Source organism: Lithobates pipiens, unplaced genomic scaffold (genome assembly GCF_037356315.1).
Source record: "Lithobates pipiens isolate NorthernLeopardFrog02 unplaced genomic scaffold, aLitPip1_a1.2 Scaffold_30, whole genome shotgun sequence".
NCBI classification, from domain to species: Eukaryota; Metazoa; Chordata; class Amphibia; order Anura; family Ranidae; genus Lithobates; species Lithobates pipiens.
In genome coordinates, this window is record NW_027507791.1 from 57,709,143 (window position 1) to 57,728,327 (window position 19,185).

The window sequence follows — 19,185 nt, forward strand, 5'->3', positions numbered from 1 at the left end:
ACTTATTTATTTTTTCTTATTTTTCTCAGTAAGGGCCGGTTCACACAGCGGGCGATGCGAGGCGACACGACTCGCCTCGCCTCGCTCCCGCAAGTCGCCCCCGTTCTGTACAATAGAACCGTTCTGAGAGGAGCGACTCGAGTCGCTCCGACTCAGAAAAAAGGTTCCTGTACTACTTTTGGGCGACCTCGGGGCGACTTGCATTGACTTCTATACAGAAGTCATTTGCAAGTCGCCGCCGAGGCCGCTGCAGGTCGCGGCGAGGCAAGTCGGAGTCGCCTCGCCTCGCCTGCAGTGTGAACCGGCCCTAAGTCTGTTGTTTTTCAACAGAACAAGCTCTCTTGCAGACGTATCAGATGATGAGACAAACCATTTAACACTGGCAGGGGTTCTTACAATGATCAGCTTTTATTTATTTATAATTATTATTATACAGGATTTATATAGCGCCAACAGTTTTACGTAAAACCTTTATGCTAAAAGGGAAAAAAATAATCCAGTTTGCTGTAGTTGCTTCTAAAGTATTAGCTGGAGTTTGGCTTCAATTTGTTAAGTGTATTTAAATCTGCTATTCCATCTAACACCCCACCCCCCAAGTTGCTCCCTGTGCTCCTTCATCCAGAGTGGGGGCACTCTAATACAGGAGGTGTGTTACTGGCCAGATCACCAGGTGAAAACACAAGGAAAAAAAGCCTAAAAAAAAGAAAAACGAATGCAGCCATCACATCTAATGATTGGTAGGATGCAATATATTACATTTTTTGGTTTTGGGTTCAATGCGGCTTTATGTTTTTTTTTCTTTTCCTTGGGTGTAGTTATCCTTTAAGGGCATACATAGTGTGATAGTGTGCATGGCTCCTATCAAGGCACCCCCAAGGCAACACTGCCACCTAATGGTAAAAGCCAAGAACATTGGTCTCCTCCGTAACGTAGGAGCCGAAAACCTTTCACGGCTGTGCTGTCGCCTCCCTCTGAAAATACTAGTCGCCTGGCTGTCAAGATGACCCTTTTGCTTCAATACTTGGAGTCTCTGACCTGGGACATATATGTGGAGAAGGACTTGCTCTTTTTCTCCTACTTTCGCGATCTGCATATTTTGGTTTGGGGGGGGGGGGGGGGGGGCTGTGACTTCAAAATTCTGATGCCAGGCAACTAGCATTTTTCTCAAGGAAGCCTGCAAAGGAAGACTGTATATTATTAGGCTTAGGGTTATACCGAGTGGCTCGGTGGTTAGCGCTTCTGCCTTGCAGCCCTGGAAGGGGTCGCTAGTTTCGGATCCCGGCGGAGAGGCTATCTGCATGGAGTTTGCATTTTCTCCCTGTGGTTGCATAGGGTACCTCCCCCACTCCAAAGACGTGCCGATAGGTAACCTGGCCCTAGTATGTGCTCATGCATGGGGGTTCGGGACCTTCGATTGTAAGCTCCTTTGGGGCAGGGACTGATGTAAATGAACAATATGTAATGTGCTGCATAAAGAAGAGTGAACTGCAAAGCATTTGATTTCATTTTGGAGAGTGTAAGGGGGGGGGGGGTTAAATAAAATGTTGTATTATTATTATTATTATTATTTATTTTTTAACCGCTTGCTTACTGGGCACTTGCAACTTTCACCCCCTTTCCTGCCACAGACCAATTTTTATCTTTCAGCGCTCTCACACTTTGAATGACAATTGCACTGTACTCAAATGAAATTTTTATCATTCCCCCCCAAAAAAATAGAACTTTCCTTTGGCGGTATTTAATCACTGCTGGGTTTTTTATTTTTTGTTAAAAAAAGGAAAAAAGACCAAAAAAACCCAAAACAGTTTTATATTTTGTTATAAACTTTTGCAAACAGGTCATTTTTCTCCTTCATGGATGTGCGCTGATGAGGCTGCACTGATGGGCACTGATGAGGTGGCACTGAAGGGTGGCACTGAAGGGCACTGATAGGTGGCACTGTTGGGCACTGATGAGGTGGCACTGATGGGTGGCATTGAAGGGCACTGATGGGTGGCACTGAAGGGCACTGATATATGGCACTGTTGGGCACTGATATGTGGCACTGTTGGGCACTGAGAGGTGGCATTGATGGGTGGCACTAATGGGTGTCACTCGGGGGCGTTGCTAGGTGGCAAAAAGACCAGGGGATTCAGCCCAAAGTCCAAGGCCAGCGGGGGGGTGGGGGGGGGGCCTTCTTGGACTTGCTGGTTGCCTGCCTGGCTTACCAGTGCCCATCAATGCTGACCGCTAAACTCACCTGTCTGACACACTGACCATTAAACTGACCTACCTACCTGACATACACTGACTGTAGTGACATACATACACTGACCTACCTGACCAGGAGACAGACTTCATGTGTCCTGCAGCTGCTCGGCTCAGCTCAACCGTGGTGTGCGGTGTGCCCATCATCATCACAGCAGGCAGCCAGAGGAGGAGAGGAGAGCTGAGCGGGGATCTCACAGTGATGTGGCTCGGCAGCCGCATTGTAATTCCTTCTGGAGCCTGCAGCACCTATGATAGACGCCACACATCCCGCGGTCCCAGGATTCTACCAGTGGGACGGTCCTCATAGGAGCTGTGAGCTCCAGAAGGCGGGACCTGCTATGTCACTGGGCCGCATTCTGCGCCACTCGGAATCAGATCAGTCCCCTGCTCGGTGGCGCCGGCGGCGCTCGGGGCTAACAATGGAATGGTGTATGTCTGAGACCCGGGGCTTTTCGGGGACCCATTGGGGGCCCCCCAATCCCCCCACTTGACGATACTGGTGGCACTGAAGGGCACTGATAGGTGGCAGTGATGGGCACTGGTAGGTTGCACTGCTAGGTGGTACTGATGAGGCACTGGGCACTGATTAGCACCACTGGTGGGCACTGATTGGTGACACTGATATGCACTGGTGGGCACTGGCAGTCGGCTCTGTTGGGCAAAGATGAGGTGGCGATGTCCCATTCACAGAAGCCGGTGATAGGCGTTTTTTTAGGAAAAGAAAAACGATTACCGAATTTCTGGTTACACCACGTGATCAGCTGTCATTGGCCCCTTACTCCGATCTGTGATCAGCTGTCATTGGCCCCTTACTCCGATCTGTGATCAGCTGTCATTGGCCCCTTACTCCGATCTGTGATCAGCTGTCATTGGCCCCTTACTCCAATCTGTGATCAGCTTTCATTGGCCCATTACTCCGATCTGTGATCAGCTGTCATTGGCCCCTTACTCCGATCTGTGATCAGCTGTCATTGGCCCCTTATTCCGGCTGACACATTGGGGTTGATTTGAGAGTGCAAAATCTGGTGCAGCTGTGCATGGTAGCCAATCAGCTTCTTCAGTAAAACTTTGACAATAAAACCAGGAAGCCGATTGGTTTCTATGCAGAACTGCACCAGATTTTGCACTTTCCAGTTTTAGTAAATCAGCCCCATTGGTGAGCAGGGCAGCAAAGAGGGGGGATTAGGGTACCACTGGCACCAGAGTTATGATCCAAAGTCAATCAATATTCTTTATATAGGTGAAGGGAAATTGTGTTTTACTTTGTAAGGTGTGGTTACTTGCAGCTAAGCGCTGGCTAGAACATAACTGATACCCTTTACCACTAACCGACTGATGCCCAATGCCAACTACACTCCTTCCAGAGCATGGGCTCCCTGCACAACCCCTGAAGATAACTGATAACAACTACACATTGCATGATCTTGTCTCTAGTAAGCTCTTTAAATGGCCCTCTCCAAAATAGTGGATGACACCGCCATCTGCTGTTGGCATATGGGAACTGCAACTATTAAATCCAAAGGCCAGGCAATATTTTTTTCTTTTATTCAATTTTGGAAAGAGAGTTGGGGAGCAACATTTCTATGAGTTTTCATTTTTTCTTCCTGGCTCTCCCTGTGACACCTTCTTTTCTTCCGGTAAATATAATAACCTACAGTGATTGTAAAAGTTTACATTTTTAAAAAAATTTTTTTCTAAAATAACAAACATGTTATAATTATCCCGATCCTCCTCTTCTGGGGTCCCCCACCAGTGCTCCTGGCTCCTCCTCTTCTCTGAGTGCCCCCATAGCAAGTTGCTTGCTATAGGGGCATTGTGCAGGCTTGAGCCCAACCCAGGCTGTGTGCGTCTATTGACACACACAGTGCAGTTTGGGCCGCCGCCCCCCCCCCCCCCCCGGCTCGCAGGATTTGATTGACAGCAGCAGGAGCTGCCCAGCCTTGTGTGAGAAGAGGAGGGCTGCTGCAGATGGACACACAGGGCTGGATTGAGATGGGGCTCAGGTAAGTATTTCAGGGACTGACATGGAAGGGATCTTACCTTAATGCAGAGAATTTTCTTTTTTTTTTTACCTTTACAGTCACTTTAAGTTGAAATACAGGTGTGGCCTTTTTTACATAGTTACATTGTTCCAGCTTGGACTAATAGTATACATATTCCTTACCTGTAGGATCCCTGTGGAAGCAGCAAATCCCTGTAGTAGTCACCGCTACTACAATGATCCTCTGTGTCTTTTAGGTCCTGTGCTGAGTGGCCGCCCTGCTGCATAGTAATCAACGAATGCAAAGAGAGTAGAGAGATTGGGTTGTGACATCACATTCTCTACCTTGACCAATCAGAGAACACCTTGTGTTTTTCAAATGAATTCAGAGAGAGTGGAGAGATTGGGTGGTAACATCACAATCCCTACCTCGTCCAATCAGAGAAGACCTTGTTTTGTTTTTTTCTCAATGAATTCAAAAGAGAGAGGGGAGGATGGGTGGTGACATCACGTTCCCTACCTCGTCCAATCAGAGAAGGCCTTGTATTTTTCTCAACAAATTCAAAGAGAGTGGAGAGGCTGGGTGGTGAAGTCACGTTCCCTACCTCGTCCAGTCAGAGAGCGCCTTGTTTATTTCTCAATGCATTCAAAGAGAGTGGAGAGGATGGGTGGTGACCTCACATTCTTTAACTTGTCCAATCAAGGAACACCTTGTATTTTTCTAAAAATGCAAAGAGAGTGGGGAGGCTGGGTGGTGACGTCACGTTCCTTAACTCGTCCAATCAGAGGACACCTTGTATTTTACAAAAAATGCAAAGAGAGTGGAGAGGCTGGGTGGTGACGTAACATTCCATAACTCGTCCAATCAGAGAACACCTTGTATTTTACTAAAAATGCAAAGAGAGTGGAGAGGCTGGGTGGTGATGTAACATTCCTTAACTTGTCCAATCAAAGAACACCTTGTATTTTTCTAAAAATGCAAAGGGAGTGGAGAGACTGGGTGGTGACTTAACGTTCCTTAGCTCGTCCAATCAGAGAACACCTTGTATTTTACTAAAAATGCAAAGAAAGTGGAGAGGCTGGGTGGTGACGTCACGTTCCTTAACTTGTCCAATCAGAGGACACCTTGTATTTTACTAAAAATGCAAAGGGAGTGGAGAGGCTGGGTGGTGACGTAACATTCCTTCACTCATGCAATCAGAGAACACCTTGTATTTTACTAAAAATGCAAAGAGAGCGGAGAGGCTGGGTGGTGACGTAACGTTCCTTAACTCGTCCAATCAGAGAACACCTTGTATTTTTCTAAAAATGCAAATAGAGTGGGGAGGGATGGGTGGTGACGTCACGCTCCTTACCTCTCCAGTCACAGATCGCTTTGTATTCTTCTCAATTAATGCAAAGAGAGTGGAGAGGCTGGGTGGTGACGTTATGTTCCTTATCTCATCTAATCAGAGAACACCTGGAAAATGCAAGACATTCACTGAATGCTCCTGCTTAGCACTTCTCCACAGTGATTGCATATTTTGTTGCACGAATGTCAGAAGCATTAATGCATGTTGAAAGAAATGTCCCAGGTTTTTTCCCTAAGAAATTAATGGCTGTATCTTCAGCTCCATCTAGTGACCAAAATGTAGCATTGTTTTCTCATTGAGGTATTTCAGAAATCGATACCATTATAGAGGTAAGGTAAGGGATCATCTTATGCAGAGGCAGGGCCATTTTTAAGGCAGGGCAAAAGGGGCAGCCGCCCTGGGCCCTGTCATTTTTTTGGGGCCCAAAAGCAGCTGCCTCATACTTGCCAACGTTCCCAGTTTAAAGTCCCTCGTCCCTTGAGGTTTTAGTCCTGTGCTGTGTCCCGATATCTCAGCGTGAAGTGCTGCTGCTAATGCTGCACAGCTCTGCCCTATTGTTGTATAAAGAGGACTCACCTGCAGACCCTGTGTTTACATTTAAATTACCGGCATTCATATGTAAATATGAATTAATACCGAGATCGCAACACCACTCATGTGACTCGTTAGTGTTACAAGTTCTCAGGTGTGAATGGGGAGTAGGTGTGTTAAATTTGGTCACTGGAAGTTCAACATGGCACCCCATGGCAAAGAACTCTCTGAAGACCTGAAAAAAAATAATTGTTGCTCTACATAAAGATGGCCTAGGCCAGTGATGGCGAACCTTGGCACCACAGATGTTTTGGAACTACATTTCCCATGATGTTCATGCACTTTGCAATGTAGTGGAGCATCATGGGAAATGTAGTTCCAAGACATCTGGGGTGTCAAGGTTCGCCATCACTGGCCTAGGCTATAAGAAGATTGCCAAGACCCTGAAACTGAGCTGCAGCACGGTGACCAAGACCATACATCGGTTTAACAGAACAGGTTCCACTCAGAACAGACCTTGCCATGGTCGACCAAAGAAGTTGAGGTCACGTGCTCAGCATCATATCCAGAGGTTGTCTTTGGGAAATAGACGTATGAGTGCTGCCAGCATTGATGCAGAAGTTGAAGGGGTGAGGGGTCAGCCTGTCAGTGCTCAGACCATACGCCGCACACTGCATCAAATTGGTCTGCATGGCTGTCGTCCCAGAAGGAAGCCTCTTCTAAAGATGATGTACAAGAAAGCCGGCAAACAGTTTGCCGAAGACAAGCAGACTAAGGACATGGATTACTGGAACCATGTCCTGTGGTCTGATGAGACCAAGATAAACTTATTGGGTTAAGATGGTGTGAAGCGTGTGTGGGGGCAACCAGGTGAGGAGTACAAAGACAAGTGTGTCTTGCCTACAGTCAAGCATGGTGGTGGGGGTGTCATGGTCTGGGGCTGCATGAGTGCTGCCGGCACTGGGGAGCTACAGTTCATTGAGGGAACCATGAATACCAACATGTACTGTGACATACTGAAGCAGAGCATGATCCCCTCCCTTTGGAGACTGGGCCGCAGGGCAGTATTCCAACATGATGATGACCCCAAACACACCTCCAAGACGACCACTGCCTTGCTAAAGAAGCTGAGGGTAAAGGTGATGGACTGGCCAAGCATGTCTCCAGACCTAAACCCTATTGAGCATCTGTGGGGCATCCTCAAACAGAAGGTGGAGGAGCGCAAGGTCTCCAACATCCACCAGCTCCGTGATGTCATCATGGAGGAGGGGAATAGGATTCCAGTGGTAACCTGTGAAGCTCTGGTGAACTCCATGCCCAAGAGGGTTAAGGCAGTGCTGGAAAAAAATGGTGGCCACACAAAATATTGACACTTTGGGCCCAATTTGGACATTTTCACTTAGGGGTGTACTCACTTTTGTTGCCAGCGGTTTAGACATTAATGGCTGTGTAGGAGAAGGGATCTCACCACTCCAGGAGCACACATGCAGGCTGTAAACTGTCTCTATGGATGGGAAGCCACAGGTGCTGGCTATTACCACTAGCAACAGACGAAAAACAAGCTCTGGACTGCCGTACTCTTCAGAAGACTACTTTCTTTTCTTGGAAAATCACATCACAGCTCAACCAACACAGCGAACAAGGAAAAATTGCTGACGTTTCGCACTAGCTGTAGTGCTAATTCATATGAATAAGCACTACAGCTAGTGCGAAACATCAGCAATTCAGCAATTTTTCCTTGTTCACTGTGTTTGTTGAGCTGTGATGTGATTTTCCAAGAAAAGAAAGTAGTCTTCTGAAGAGTACGGCAGTCCAGAGCTTGTTTTTCGTCTGTTATTAATGGCTGTGTGTTGAGTTATTTTGAGGGGACAGTAAATTTACACTGTTATACAAGCTGTACACTCACTACTTTACATTGTAGACAAGTGTCATTTCTTCAGTGTTGTCACATGAAAAGATAGAATAAAATATTTCCAAAAATATGAGGGGTGTACTGACTTTTGTGAGATACTATATAGACCGTACATACATGATATATTATATATATATATATACACACATACAAAAGTATCACAGAGACAGTACTCAGTTGTTTTATATCAATAGCAATTATATATATATCTTCAGAATATTTCAGGGAAAAAAAGAGAATAAAACAGCACAAGATTTAAGGGATATTCCACTTTAAATTAGTATCTACAACTCAACTCCAAAAATATTAAAATACACAATGTCAACTCACAGAATAGGAAAGACAATTTATGTTTTTACAAAACTAAACATCTCTCCAATCACAATCAATATACCTTGTATAAAAGCATTTTTATTTTTTACAAAAATATAATAGTTGTTTTTATTTCTTTTTTTTTTTTTGTAGTTCATTTTATTTAAATATATTAAATATATATATTTTTTTAGAATTTTTTATAATTGAAAAATATTTAAAGATAACCTATGTATTGCTGTCACCTTGTGGTGTACGATGTGGGTGTGTTGGCCTCTTTGTTTTACAGTAAAACACTCCAGTGTTGTCGAGCAAAAAAAAAAACTATTCCTCATGGTCTGCATATATACATTACAAGGACTGAATAAAATATAAGTGTAATTATTTAATAGCTTATGATCTGTAGATATCGGGATATACCATCCCAGAGCATTTGCTGTAATGTTTAGATTGATAAAAGGGGTAAATCCAGTGATCTTCTATTATCAACACGTAATGTTTCCTGTTGTTGCAATGGCAGCCGTTGCTCCATATGCATTCCTTAGGCTGCTTTCACACTGGGGCGGGAGCAGCGTCGGCGGTAAAGCGCCGCTATTTTTAGCGGCGCTTTACCGTCGTTTTAGCGGCGGTGTGCGGGTGCTAGCGGGGTGGTTTTAACCCCTGCTAGCGGCCAAAAAGGGGTTAAACCCGCCCGCAAAGCGTCGCTGCAGCGGCGCTTTGCCGGCGGTATTGCCGCGGTGTCCCATTGATTTCAATGGGTACGAGCGGTATAGGAGCGGTGAATACACCGCTCCTTCACCGCTGCAAAGATGCGGCTAGCAGGACTTTTTTCACCGTCCTGCCAGCGCATCGCTCCAGTGTGAAAGCCCTCCGGCTTTCACACTGGAGTTAAAGGGGCCGGTTTTTTTCAGGCGTTACACAGGCGCTATTTTTAGCGCTGTAACGCCTGAATACCGCCCCAGTGTGAAAGCAGCCTTAAGCCCTTGTACACACGGTCGGACATTCTGACAACCAAATCCGACGGATTTTGTCCGACGGATTTTGTCCGAAACTGTTGCATACACACGGTCGGACAAAGTTGTCGGAAAATCCGATTGTACATAACGTGATGACGTAATTTCGTTACGACAGGACTACGCTCAGGCTAGTAGCCAATAACTTTGGTGTAGGAATTTGATCTGAGCATGCGTGGCACTTTGTCTGTCGGAGTAGGCTACACATGATCGGAGTATGTCCAATAGGAGCATGTTGTCGGAAAATTTTACCGGCAAGTTGGAAAATTGGGTCCGTCGGATATTCCAACGGAAACAGTCCGATGGAGACCACACACAGTCGGAATATCCGACAAAACGGTCCGATAGGAAACATTCCGTCTGAATCTCCAACTGTGTGTACAAGGGCTAACAGTTGGCTGTGGGTGCTAAAATGGAGTTGCTTGGGAAGGTGGCCACTTTTGACCAATCAATGGCTCTTAATAAGCACATTTGCTGAGAGTGGTCATGTAACTCTCTATATAAAACTCTTCTTCAGCAGCCACAACCAGTTTGAGCCTGGAGGTGCAGCAGACAGTTATCTGTACACGTGTAACAACGTTTTACATGTTTTGACAGCAGGAAGGTCGTTGGGTAGCGGAAAGGTGACATGCTATGAGGGTTTGGGCCCACCTAAATAAACCTGCACATAAAGGCCAGATCATACTTACCTGTATGTTTAAAATACAACACAATGTAAACCCAAACAGAGATCTGAGGTTGCTGGGCCCTTGATGGTTCTCAAAGATGGGGAATGGAGGAAATAGGGTAATATTTTCATACCTAATTCATTGGCCTGCACGTTTATATTAGAAAAGCTAATGTATTTTACCAGTACACTCATCCTTTGTCTAAAGCAGCCTTTCTCAAATCTTTTTACCCCAGAGCAATCCCTAAAATAATCTTCCGGTCTTGAGGAACCCTTACTAAAACCAATTTATTGGGGGTCCATGGATAAAATTCCTCTTACATTGGTGTTCATTAGTAAGAATGCAACCCTTACAGTGGTAGTCAGTGGGGCCACCATTAGAGACACCTAAAAAGACAAATCGGGGTCAGGCTGCTGGCTTTAGTAAGTGGTCTTGGCCCAGGAATTATGCAGGCATCATCAGATGGGAGGACAATTAACCACAGCTCAAGGAACCCCTAGAAACCTCTGGAAGACCCCTTAGGGCTCCACAGAACCCTGGTTGAGAATGGCTGGTCTACAGAATACCTTTACTGTCATACCGTCCACCAATCTATGGCTCTCCCATTACATTTACCAACTAAGCACCATCAATACCAGTAAAATCTCAAAGGAATAACATGGCTAACAAATTCTATTTGAAAAGTTGATATTTTTCTGGCCCTGATTAACAGCATTAATTAGGTCAGGTAGATTTGGGCTTGTATTATTTCTTTAACTGCAGTTATGTATTTGTTGTGCTACTGAGAGTTTTCATTTTAAACTATATATTACTTTGCATAAAATAAATACAAAGTTATAACAGCAAAGAAGCTCATAGGAAAAGAGTTAAACTCTTTCCGCTTATGGAGGGGGCTATGCAGCGATTTACGACTTTTAGCTCGTTGAGGGCTGTGGGAAGCCTGAGCCTGGTTTTGGAACCTTGCTGAGATATCAGGTTTTTAATGAGATTTCCACCTTTGACACTCAAAGACATTAATAGTTATCTGTGGGGGTCACCTTCCCATACAACCAACCTGTCTTGGACTAGTTTGTCTCAGATTAGGCATCAGAATAACACACAGCCCCCCTGTTGAAGTTAATGAGTGCAAAACACCAAACAGCCCTCTACACAGGAGAACGTCTTTAAACAAGGAGTCCAAGTTTTAAATATCCAACATTCATCATATTTCTCGGGATTCTTATATTCACATTCATGACTAGTTTTCACATTTCCAGGTTCAAGGTCCTCAACTCAGCCACACCAGAACACCCGACAACAAGACAAGAGCAGCAACAGATAAACAATGACTGCTTTCCCCTCTGCTGAATATATGTAATGTTCCAGGCTCAGGATGGAAATCCCTTGCATCTTCTAAGGCGTGATAAGCCGCATATGTCAAATTGCTATTTCCCGATGCCATCAGGTCAAACACGCAAGACTGAAAGTAAACGTCTTCTACGGTCAATTTCTCCCCGCAGAGGGATCTGGCTGTCTCCAGGTCCATGGCTGTTGTCCTACCGAGGTCCTTAGTTCTTGATATCCACTGGCTGGATGGACAGCCACCTACACAGAGCTGGAGGTCTTGCTCTTCTGGAAAGGCCTGTGAGATCTCCTTGGCCATACGTAAGGAGAAGGACAGCTGCCTGTCCAGCTGTCGTATGCGGATAGTGGTGCCAATATACGCCGCCTGGATTTCAATGTATTTCCCAGGCTCCCTTTCATGGATGGTTAGGCTGCTTCCACCTGCTCTCCGGCCCCCATTCACAGAGCCATCGTCAAATGCTGCAGGCATGTTGCCAACTTCTGCCTGGTAGACCTTCTGGTCGATGCACTGCTTCATGTTCTTGAAGATAATTGTTAGCTGCGAAAAGAAAGGATTCAAGAAATGCAATTAGGAACCTATGAATAAAAATAGAATCAAATAACGGGCATCTTTTTGCAAATATAACAAAAGATACGATTAGATAATATTGGTACAAGCCCTGCTCAGCACTATTTCGTGTCAATCTTTAATGTCCTATGTGGACAAAAACAAATGGATGTCTGAAAAACATTTTTAAGTCACTACCCATCCACATAAACATCAAAAAAAAATTCAAAATAAGACAAACATCAATGTACCGTATATTCAATTGGTAAGCATTTACTTTCTAGAGGGAAGATGTAGAGCTCCCTTAGTGTGCAACTGGATCCCCCATCTGCTCCTCAGCTCATGACCTCGGTCAACAGAGAGAACTGTGTGGTCAGAGAAGACCTTTCAAACATCTCTCTCCAAACCATCCTCCCCAGGCATGTACTGGCCATTGGGAGTACTGGGAGTTTCCCGGTGGGCCGATGGCTCAGTGGGCCACTCTGATGTAAGGGGGCTGGTGATGGGACACTCTGATGTAAGGGGGTGCTGATGGGACACTCTGAAGTAAGCGGGCTGCTCATGGGACACTCTGACGTAAGGGGGTGCTAATGGGACACTCTGATGTAAGGGGGTGCTAATGGGACACTCTGATGTAAGGGGGTGCTGATGGGACACTCTGATGTAAGGGGGTGCTGATGGGACACTGATGTAAGGGGGTGCTGATGGGACACTCTGATGTAAGGGGGTGCTGATGGGACACTCTGATGTAAGGGGGTGCTGATGGGACACTCTGATGTAAGGGGGTGCTCATGGGACACTCTGACGTAAGGGGGTGCTCATGGGACACTCTGACGTAAGGGGGTGCTCATGGGACAATCTGATGTAAGGGAGTGCTGATGGGACACTCAAAATGTAAGTGGGCTGGTCTGGATGAAGTCCAGGGCCAAATTTCTGTCCCAGTCCAGCCCTGATCCTCCCAAGTCCTCAGCCAGCTGGCAAGTCCCTAACCTACCACAGTGCCCCCTTAACCCCATAGTGCCCCAGCCTCCCATAAGTTCCCACAGTGCCCTGCAAGCCCACTTGCTGCCCCTAGGCCCCCAGAGAGTTCTCAGCCCTCACAGTCTCCCCCCCCCCCCAGGCAGCTGCAGAGCCTTCAGTCCCCCATAATGCCCGCAACCTCCAACAGTGTCCCACAGTACCTCTCAAACTCACCAGGTATCTCTTATCCTGTGCAGTGCCCTTAATAAACATCATCAATCTGGAGAGACCCCAGCACCCTTCAGAAACCCTATCTCCTATAGGGCTAGCAGATCTGCTACAGTGTCTCCTAACCCACCCCAGAACCCCTAGTGCCCCACAGTGACACCCAGACCCATCCAGAGCCTGCCAGCATTTCAATACATAATTTGCATTCCCCATACGTTTATTGTGTGAGTAATGCAATGTGTTCTTTGACTGGATGAGGTGTAGAGGCTGGGCAGGGATCTCCACCTCATCCTTTCAGAGAACACTTTGTATTGTTTGAGAAAATGAAAAGTGTTCTCTGAACGGTGCCTGTGCTGATTGAGTGAACCCAACAGCATCAGGGCAAATGTTTGGTATGGAGCCTGGATGCTAGTGGAGGTCACTGTAGTAGTGGCGCCTACCATAGTGGTTTCCAGCTTCCACGGGGATACCACAGGTATGGCATGGCAATTATTGCCATACTTGCAATTCTTCTTTGATTTATGACCAAATGAACCCCACAGGGACAAGGCAGGGACATTCAGCTGTATAGGGGCCAGGAATGATGCATTACCTTGCTTGTTACCGTAGCATTGGAGAACGGAGACACCGGTAAGCTGGTGGCCTGAACAAACAGATATTCGTTGTCCAAGAGAGGCCATGAGCCCTTCACGCTGCAGGTATGGAAGTCACCACCGAAAGTCCGTACGTGTGGGTCCCCGAAGACCCCGCAGTGCACATATTTGGGTTGGCTCCCATTCTTCTCCTGGTAGACCTTCTCATAATCACAGGCTTGTTTGGTGGGTCCATCGGGAGGAGGCGGTGGAGGCTGCCTCCGTGGAGGGTTGGTGGGCCCAGCCTTGGAGCAGTTGAACTGGATCATGCGGTCCTCGATGATGTGCACGGCAGAGTGGTAGACCAGGTCTCCGCGGCAGGTGCGGGCCGTGTTACGGGTGCACTGGGAGTAGGAGCGCAAGGCGTTGCAGTGCACCGCGTTCTTGTTGGGGGACTTCGAGTTGGATACGGCAGCAACATATTCCGTGTTACATTTCACGATCTTGCACTGTGCATCCGCTGCACAAAGGAAAAAGACGGACATGTTAGCAAGATATATTACTTTTTTAAATCGCATAGTTAAAATATATATCCGCTAAATAATTTGCCTGCCAAAGGATTTATATTCCTGTCTATCCAGTGCTGAGATTTACACTGCCCTGCCAGACAGCAGAGCCTAACTTATGACCTGACTTTTTTTGTGCCGTGGTTAAACAATACAGCTAGGTCACCTTCCTGCCCCCAGCCAGGGACTGGACAGTGAAGGAGCAGCGGAGGACTAATTAATGATCACTTTGCATGCAGCACGCCTGATTGGTATGACTGGAGATGAGCACTGGCAGCACTGGTAGAGAAGGATGAAGGAGAAGGGAATAAAAACCCTTCCTGCTCACACATTTTTAAATCTGGTCCTACTTTAAGAACCCGTTTTCTATGTATAGACTGTAAATGTACAGTGCCTTGAAAAAGTATTCGTACCCCTTGATATTCTATACATTTTGTCATATTACAGCCAAACACATAAATGTATTTTATTGGGATTTTATGTGATAGACCAACACAAAGCGGCACATAATTGTGCAGTGGAAGGAAAATTATACATTTTTTTTAAATTTTTTTTACACATAAATATGTGAAAAGTGAAGCGTGCATTTGTAGTCAGCCCCCTTTGCTCAGATACCCCTAACTAAAATCTAGAGGCACCGATTGCCTTCAGAACTCACTTAATTAGTAGATATAGTCCACCTGTGTGTAATTTAATCTCAGAATAAACACAGCTGTTCTGTGAAGCCCTCAGAGGTTTGTTAGAGAACCTTAGTGAACAATCAGCATCATGAAGGCCAAGGAACACACCAGGCAGGTCAGGGATGGAGTTGTGGAGAAGTTTAAAGCAGGGTTAGGTTATAAAAAAAAATCCCAAGCTTTGAACATCTCACAGAGTACTGTTCAATCTATCATCGGAAAATGGAAAGATTATGGCACAACTGCAAACCAGGGGCGGACTGACCATTGGGCCACTCGGGCACTGCCCGATGGCCCCATACCACTAGGGGGCCCCATCAGGGTTGCCAGCCTCATTAAAACCAGGGACAGTATGTAAACATTTGTGTTTTTTTTTTACATCTGTCTCTGAAATGTCCCTTACTGATATCCTTTTGGTCTAAAAATCCTGAGATTATAGCTGCCCCACCTCTCCAGTACCTTCTCAGCCAATAGAAACATGTCTGTGTATACTGTGTGATTGTATACTGTGTGTGTGTCTACTGTGTGGCCCCATAATCTCTGATTGCCCGGGGGCCCCATGAGTTGTCAGTCCCCCCCTGCTGCAAACCTACCAAGACATGGCCGTCCACCTAAACTGACCGGCCAGGCAAGGAGAGCATTAATCAGAGAAGCAGCCAAGAGGCCCATGGTAACTCTGGAGGAGCTGCAGAGATCCACAACTCAGGGGGGAGAATCTGTCCACAGGACAACTATTAGTCGTGATCTCCACAAATCTGGCCTTTATGGAAGAGTGGAAAGAAGAAAGACATTGTTGAAAGAAAGCCATAAGAAGTCCTGTTTGCAGTTTGTGAGAAGCCATGTGGGGGACACAGCAAACATGTGGAAGAAGGTGCTCTGGTCAGATGAGACCAAAATTTTACTTTTTGGTCTAAAAGCAAAGCGCTATGTGTGGAGGAAAACAAACACTGCACATCATCCTGAACACACCATCCCCACCGTGAAACATGGTGGTGGCAGCATCATGTTGTGGGGATGGTTTTGTTCAGCAGGGACAGGGAAGCTGGTCAGAGTTGATGGGAAGATGGATGGAGACAAATACAGGACAATCTTAGAAGAAAACCTGTTTGAGTCTGCAAAAGACCTGAGACTGGGGCGGAGGTTCACCTTCCAGCAGGACAACGACCCGAAACATACAGCCAGAGCTACAATGGAATGGTTTAGATCAAAGCATATTCACATGTTAGAATGGCCCAGTCAAAGTCCAGACCTAAATCCAGTTGAGATTCTGTGTGCAGGACTTGAAAATTGCTGTTCACAGACGCTCTCCATCCAATCTGACAGAACTTGAGCTATTTTGCAAAGAAGAATGGGCAAAAATGTCCCTCTCTAGATGTGCAAAGCTGGTAGAGACATCCCCAAAAAGACTTGCAGCTGTAATTGCAGAGAAAGGGGGTTCTACAAAGTATTGACTCAGGGGGGGGCGCTATACAAATGACTCCCACACTTTTCACATATTTATTTGTAAAAACATTGAAAACCATTTATAATTTTCCTTCCACTTCACAATTCTGTGCCACTTTGTGTTGATCTATCGCATAAAATCCAAATAAAATACATTTACGTTTTTGGTTGTAACATGACAAAATGTGGAAAATGTCAAAGGGTATGAATACTTTTTCAAGGCACTGTAAATGTACATGGGGGCAGCCATATTTGTTCACTACACATGAAGACTCTACTTCCATTGCTGATCCCTTGATTTAAAGTGGTTGTAAACCCTTTGACATACCCAGCGAAGTGACTGGCCTCAGGTGATACACAGAAATTAAACAAATCATCCTACATAAGTTGTACCTGTTTATCTGCACCCCTCTCATGTCTACAGCGATTCAAAGTGCAGAACTTATACAGCTTGTCTGAGCTTTCAGAAAGCAGGTTAATTTACACTCAGCAGATCTCAGTGAGAGCTGACTGGAGGGAAAAGACCCCCCATCACACAGGAACAGGGCTGAGGCTATCAATCACAGGCTGTGTGCTGGAGCTCCTCCCCTGTCACCTGTCACCAGTGATCTCCACTAGCTTCCAGGTCCTATGCCGAGCTGCTGTCCTGCTACTTACTGAATACAAGAGGTTGCCCACTCAGCACAGGCAGTATTTAAAGACTGTTTACTGAAAACAACCTAACACTAACACGAACACTAACAGACGGGAGATCTTCCAATTGGGGCACTTAGTTCTGGTGACACCACGGGGTTCCCTCACTTTGGAGGGATTTCCTCTCACTCCCCTTTTTGGCTATGGGAATAGGAAGTGAAAGGAAATCTCCTCAGTGGGACACAGATTGCAAAAATAAATCAGGGGTGATAACCTTCCCTTACTCTAAAATGGAAAAAAAAAAGTTGTGCCTTTAGTAACACTTTAAAGCTGAATTCTAGGAATTCAGTAAGTTTCCAAAAAGTGCGGGCACACTATGAGTTAAGTCCAGTTAGGTGGATGTCATCTCCAGCACCTATCGCTATTATGTGGCAGGTTTATTGCACTCCCGGAGGACACGCGCAGGTTTGCTGCCCATCCACAGAAGCCTTTGTAATTTGTGAATTCGTTCACATATTACAAAGGCTTCTGTGAATGGGCAGAAGGAGGGGAGAAGCAGGCACAGCAGTTCCAGCATAGCTCCCAACTTTCCCTGATTTCGAGGGACTGTTCTTGATTTGGAAAAAAAAGTCCCTTTGTCCCTCTTTTTTAATCATTTGTCCCTCAGTTTGGTCTGATCTTTATAGTTGTATATAAAATGCAGTTTTTATCTTTCAAAAAGTGATTCCCAGTGCTAAACCTTCCATCCAATTTCTAAATTGCTGCTTTGGTAAATTTCAAAAGCCAATATAAAGGAATAGTAGTGGTAAAATAAGTACTTATGGGTTTAACTAATATTTATTTTTTTGTCTAATTTTTGTGGTAGGGGGAGTGTCCTATGCCTATATAATTTATCTATTAGGTATCCCTCGTTACCAACTCAAAAAATTAAGAGGTATAGTTCCAATGACTTTGCTCTTAAAGGAGCCAAGACTACAGTGAGCAGAGTCAGAGCTCCCCGCCCCTCCCCACTGCTGCCCAGTCAAAGAAGCCTTTGTATTTTGTGAATGAGTTCACATAATAAAAAGGCTTCTGTGAATGGGCAGAAGGAGAGCTGGAGCAGGCATAGCAGTTCCAGCGACTCTGCTCTTGAAGGAACTGAGACTACAGTGAGCAGCGTCAGAGCTCCCCGCCCCTACCCCCTGCTGCCCCTTAACAGAAACCTTTGTATCTCGTAAATGTCTTCACATATTACAAAGGCTTCTGTGAATGGGCAAAAGGAGGGGAGGGCAACATAGCAGTTCCAGCAACTGCTCATAAAGCAACTGAGACCACAGTGAGCAGCTCCGGAGATTATCTTCCTGGAGCACAATAAACCTGTCAGATGTGAATAATAGAGAGAAGTCTACGGGGTGGCAGGCACCTCCTTAGACTTAACTAATGGTATGTCTGCAGCTTTACAAGGTAGCTGAATTCCTGGAATTCAGCTTTAAATACTTTTTTTATTTTAATCAAAAGAATGTGATTTGGTTATACTGACCTGTGCCATACTGTATTATGTAGTGGGAATTTTAATGGCAGGTCCACTTCATTTAGAATGGTGGCAACCTTCACTGCTGATTTAGAATACCTGTCCATGCTTATATTTTTAGGTACCCTTTAGCTTGGGGCCCAAATCAATGCCCTATAGAGTCTTACCTTTAAGGTGGCCCTGAAGCCCTCCCTTAGATTGCACAACAGCGCACTTACCCTGATTGCAGAAAACCAGAAGCAGCACGGTCTTGAGGAGGACACTGGGCAAAGTTCTCAGCAGAAGATACCTGGTGGTCGGTCTACCCATCACAGTCCATTCACATCGGCCACGGTGGTCACTCTTAACCGGTCATCCTCCACCTGCCAATTTAAGGTCATTGATTAGAATTTGTTTGCTTGGAAAAAAAAAATGAATGCTTTTTTTTAGAAGAACTTAAGAAATATAATAAAGTGGTGCCTTAAAGTCCTTTAAAGCTGAACTCAAATCAGATAGAATGGAGCTGCAGGGGAACGTGGTGACGTCGGGTATCAGTGTGTGACGTGGGTAGGCTTTGAAGGGGACCTGTCACTTTGCCCTGAAAGGGCTGAATCTCTATAAAGGAGACTGTAGGTAAATTATATTGTATTGCCCTACATGGCTGATGCACTTTACACCCTACAGCCCACTGTGCACCATACATTGAT

General features: G+C 45.6%; 1 protein-coding gene across 3 annotated transcripts in view; it reads right to left on the reverse strand.

Moving 5' to 3' along the window:
* Positions 1-10,288: 10,288 nt before the first annotated feature.
* HJV (hemojuvelin BMP co-receptor) overlaps positions 10,289-19,185 on the reverse strand; it is a 72,885-nt gene continuing 63,988 nt past the window's right edge. For all 3 annotated transcript variants that reach the window (XM_077464284.1, XM_077464285.1, XM_077464283.1), the window contains exons 2-4: positions 18,718-18,861; positions 13,691-14,190; positions 10,289-11,901 (exon numbers count right to left, since the gene is read on the reverse strand). In XM_077464284.1, coding sequence (XP_077320410.1) covers positions 11,287-11,901; positions 13,691-14,190; positions 18,718-18,808 — 1,206 coding nt within the window. In that variant the 5' untranslated portion in view covers positions 18,809-18,861 and the 3' untranslated portion in view covers positions 10,289-11,286. The remainder of the gene's footprint in view (positions 11,902-13,690; positions 14,191-18,717; positions 18,862-19,185) is intronic.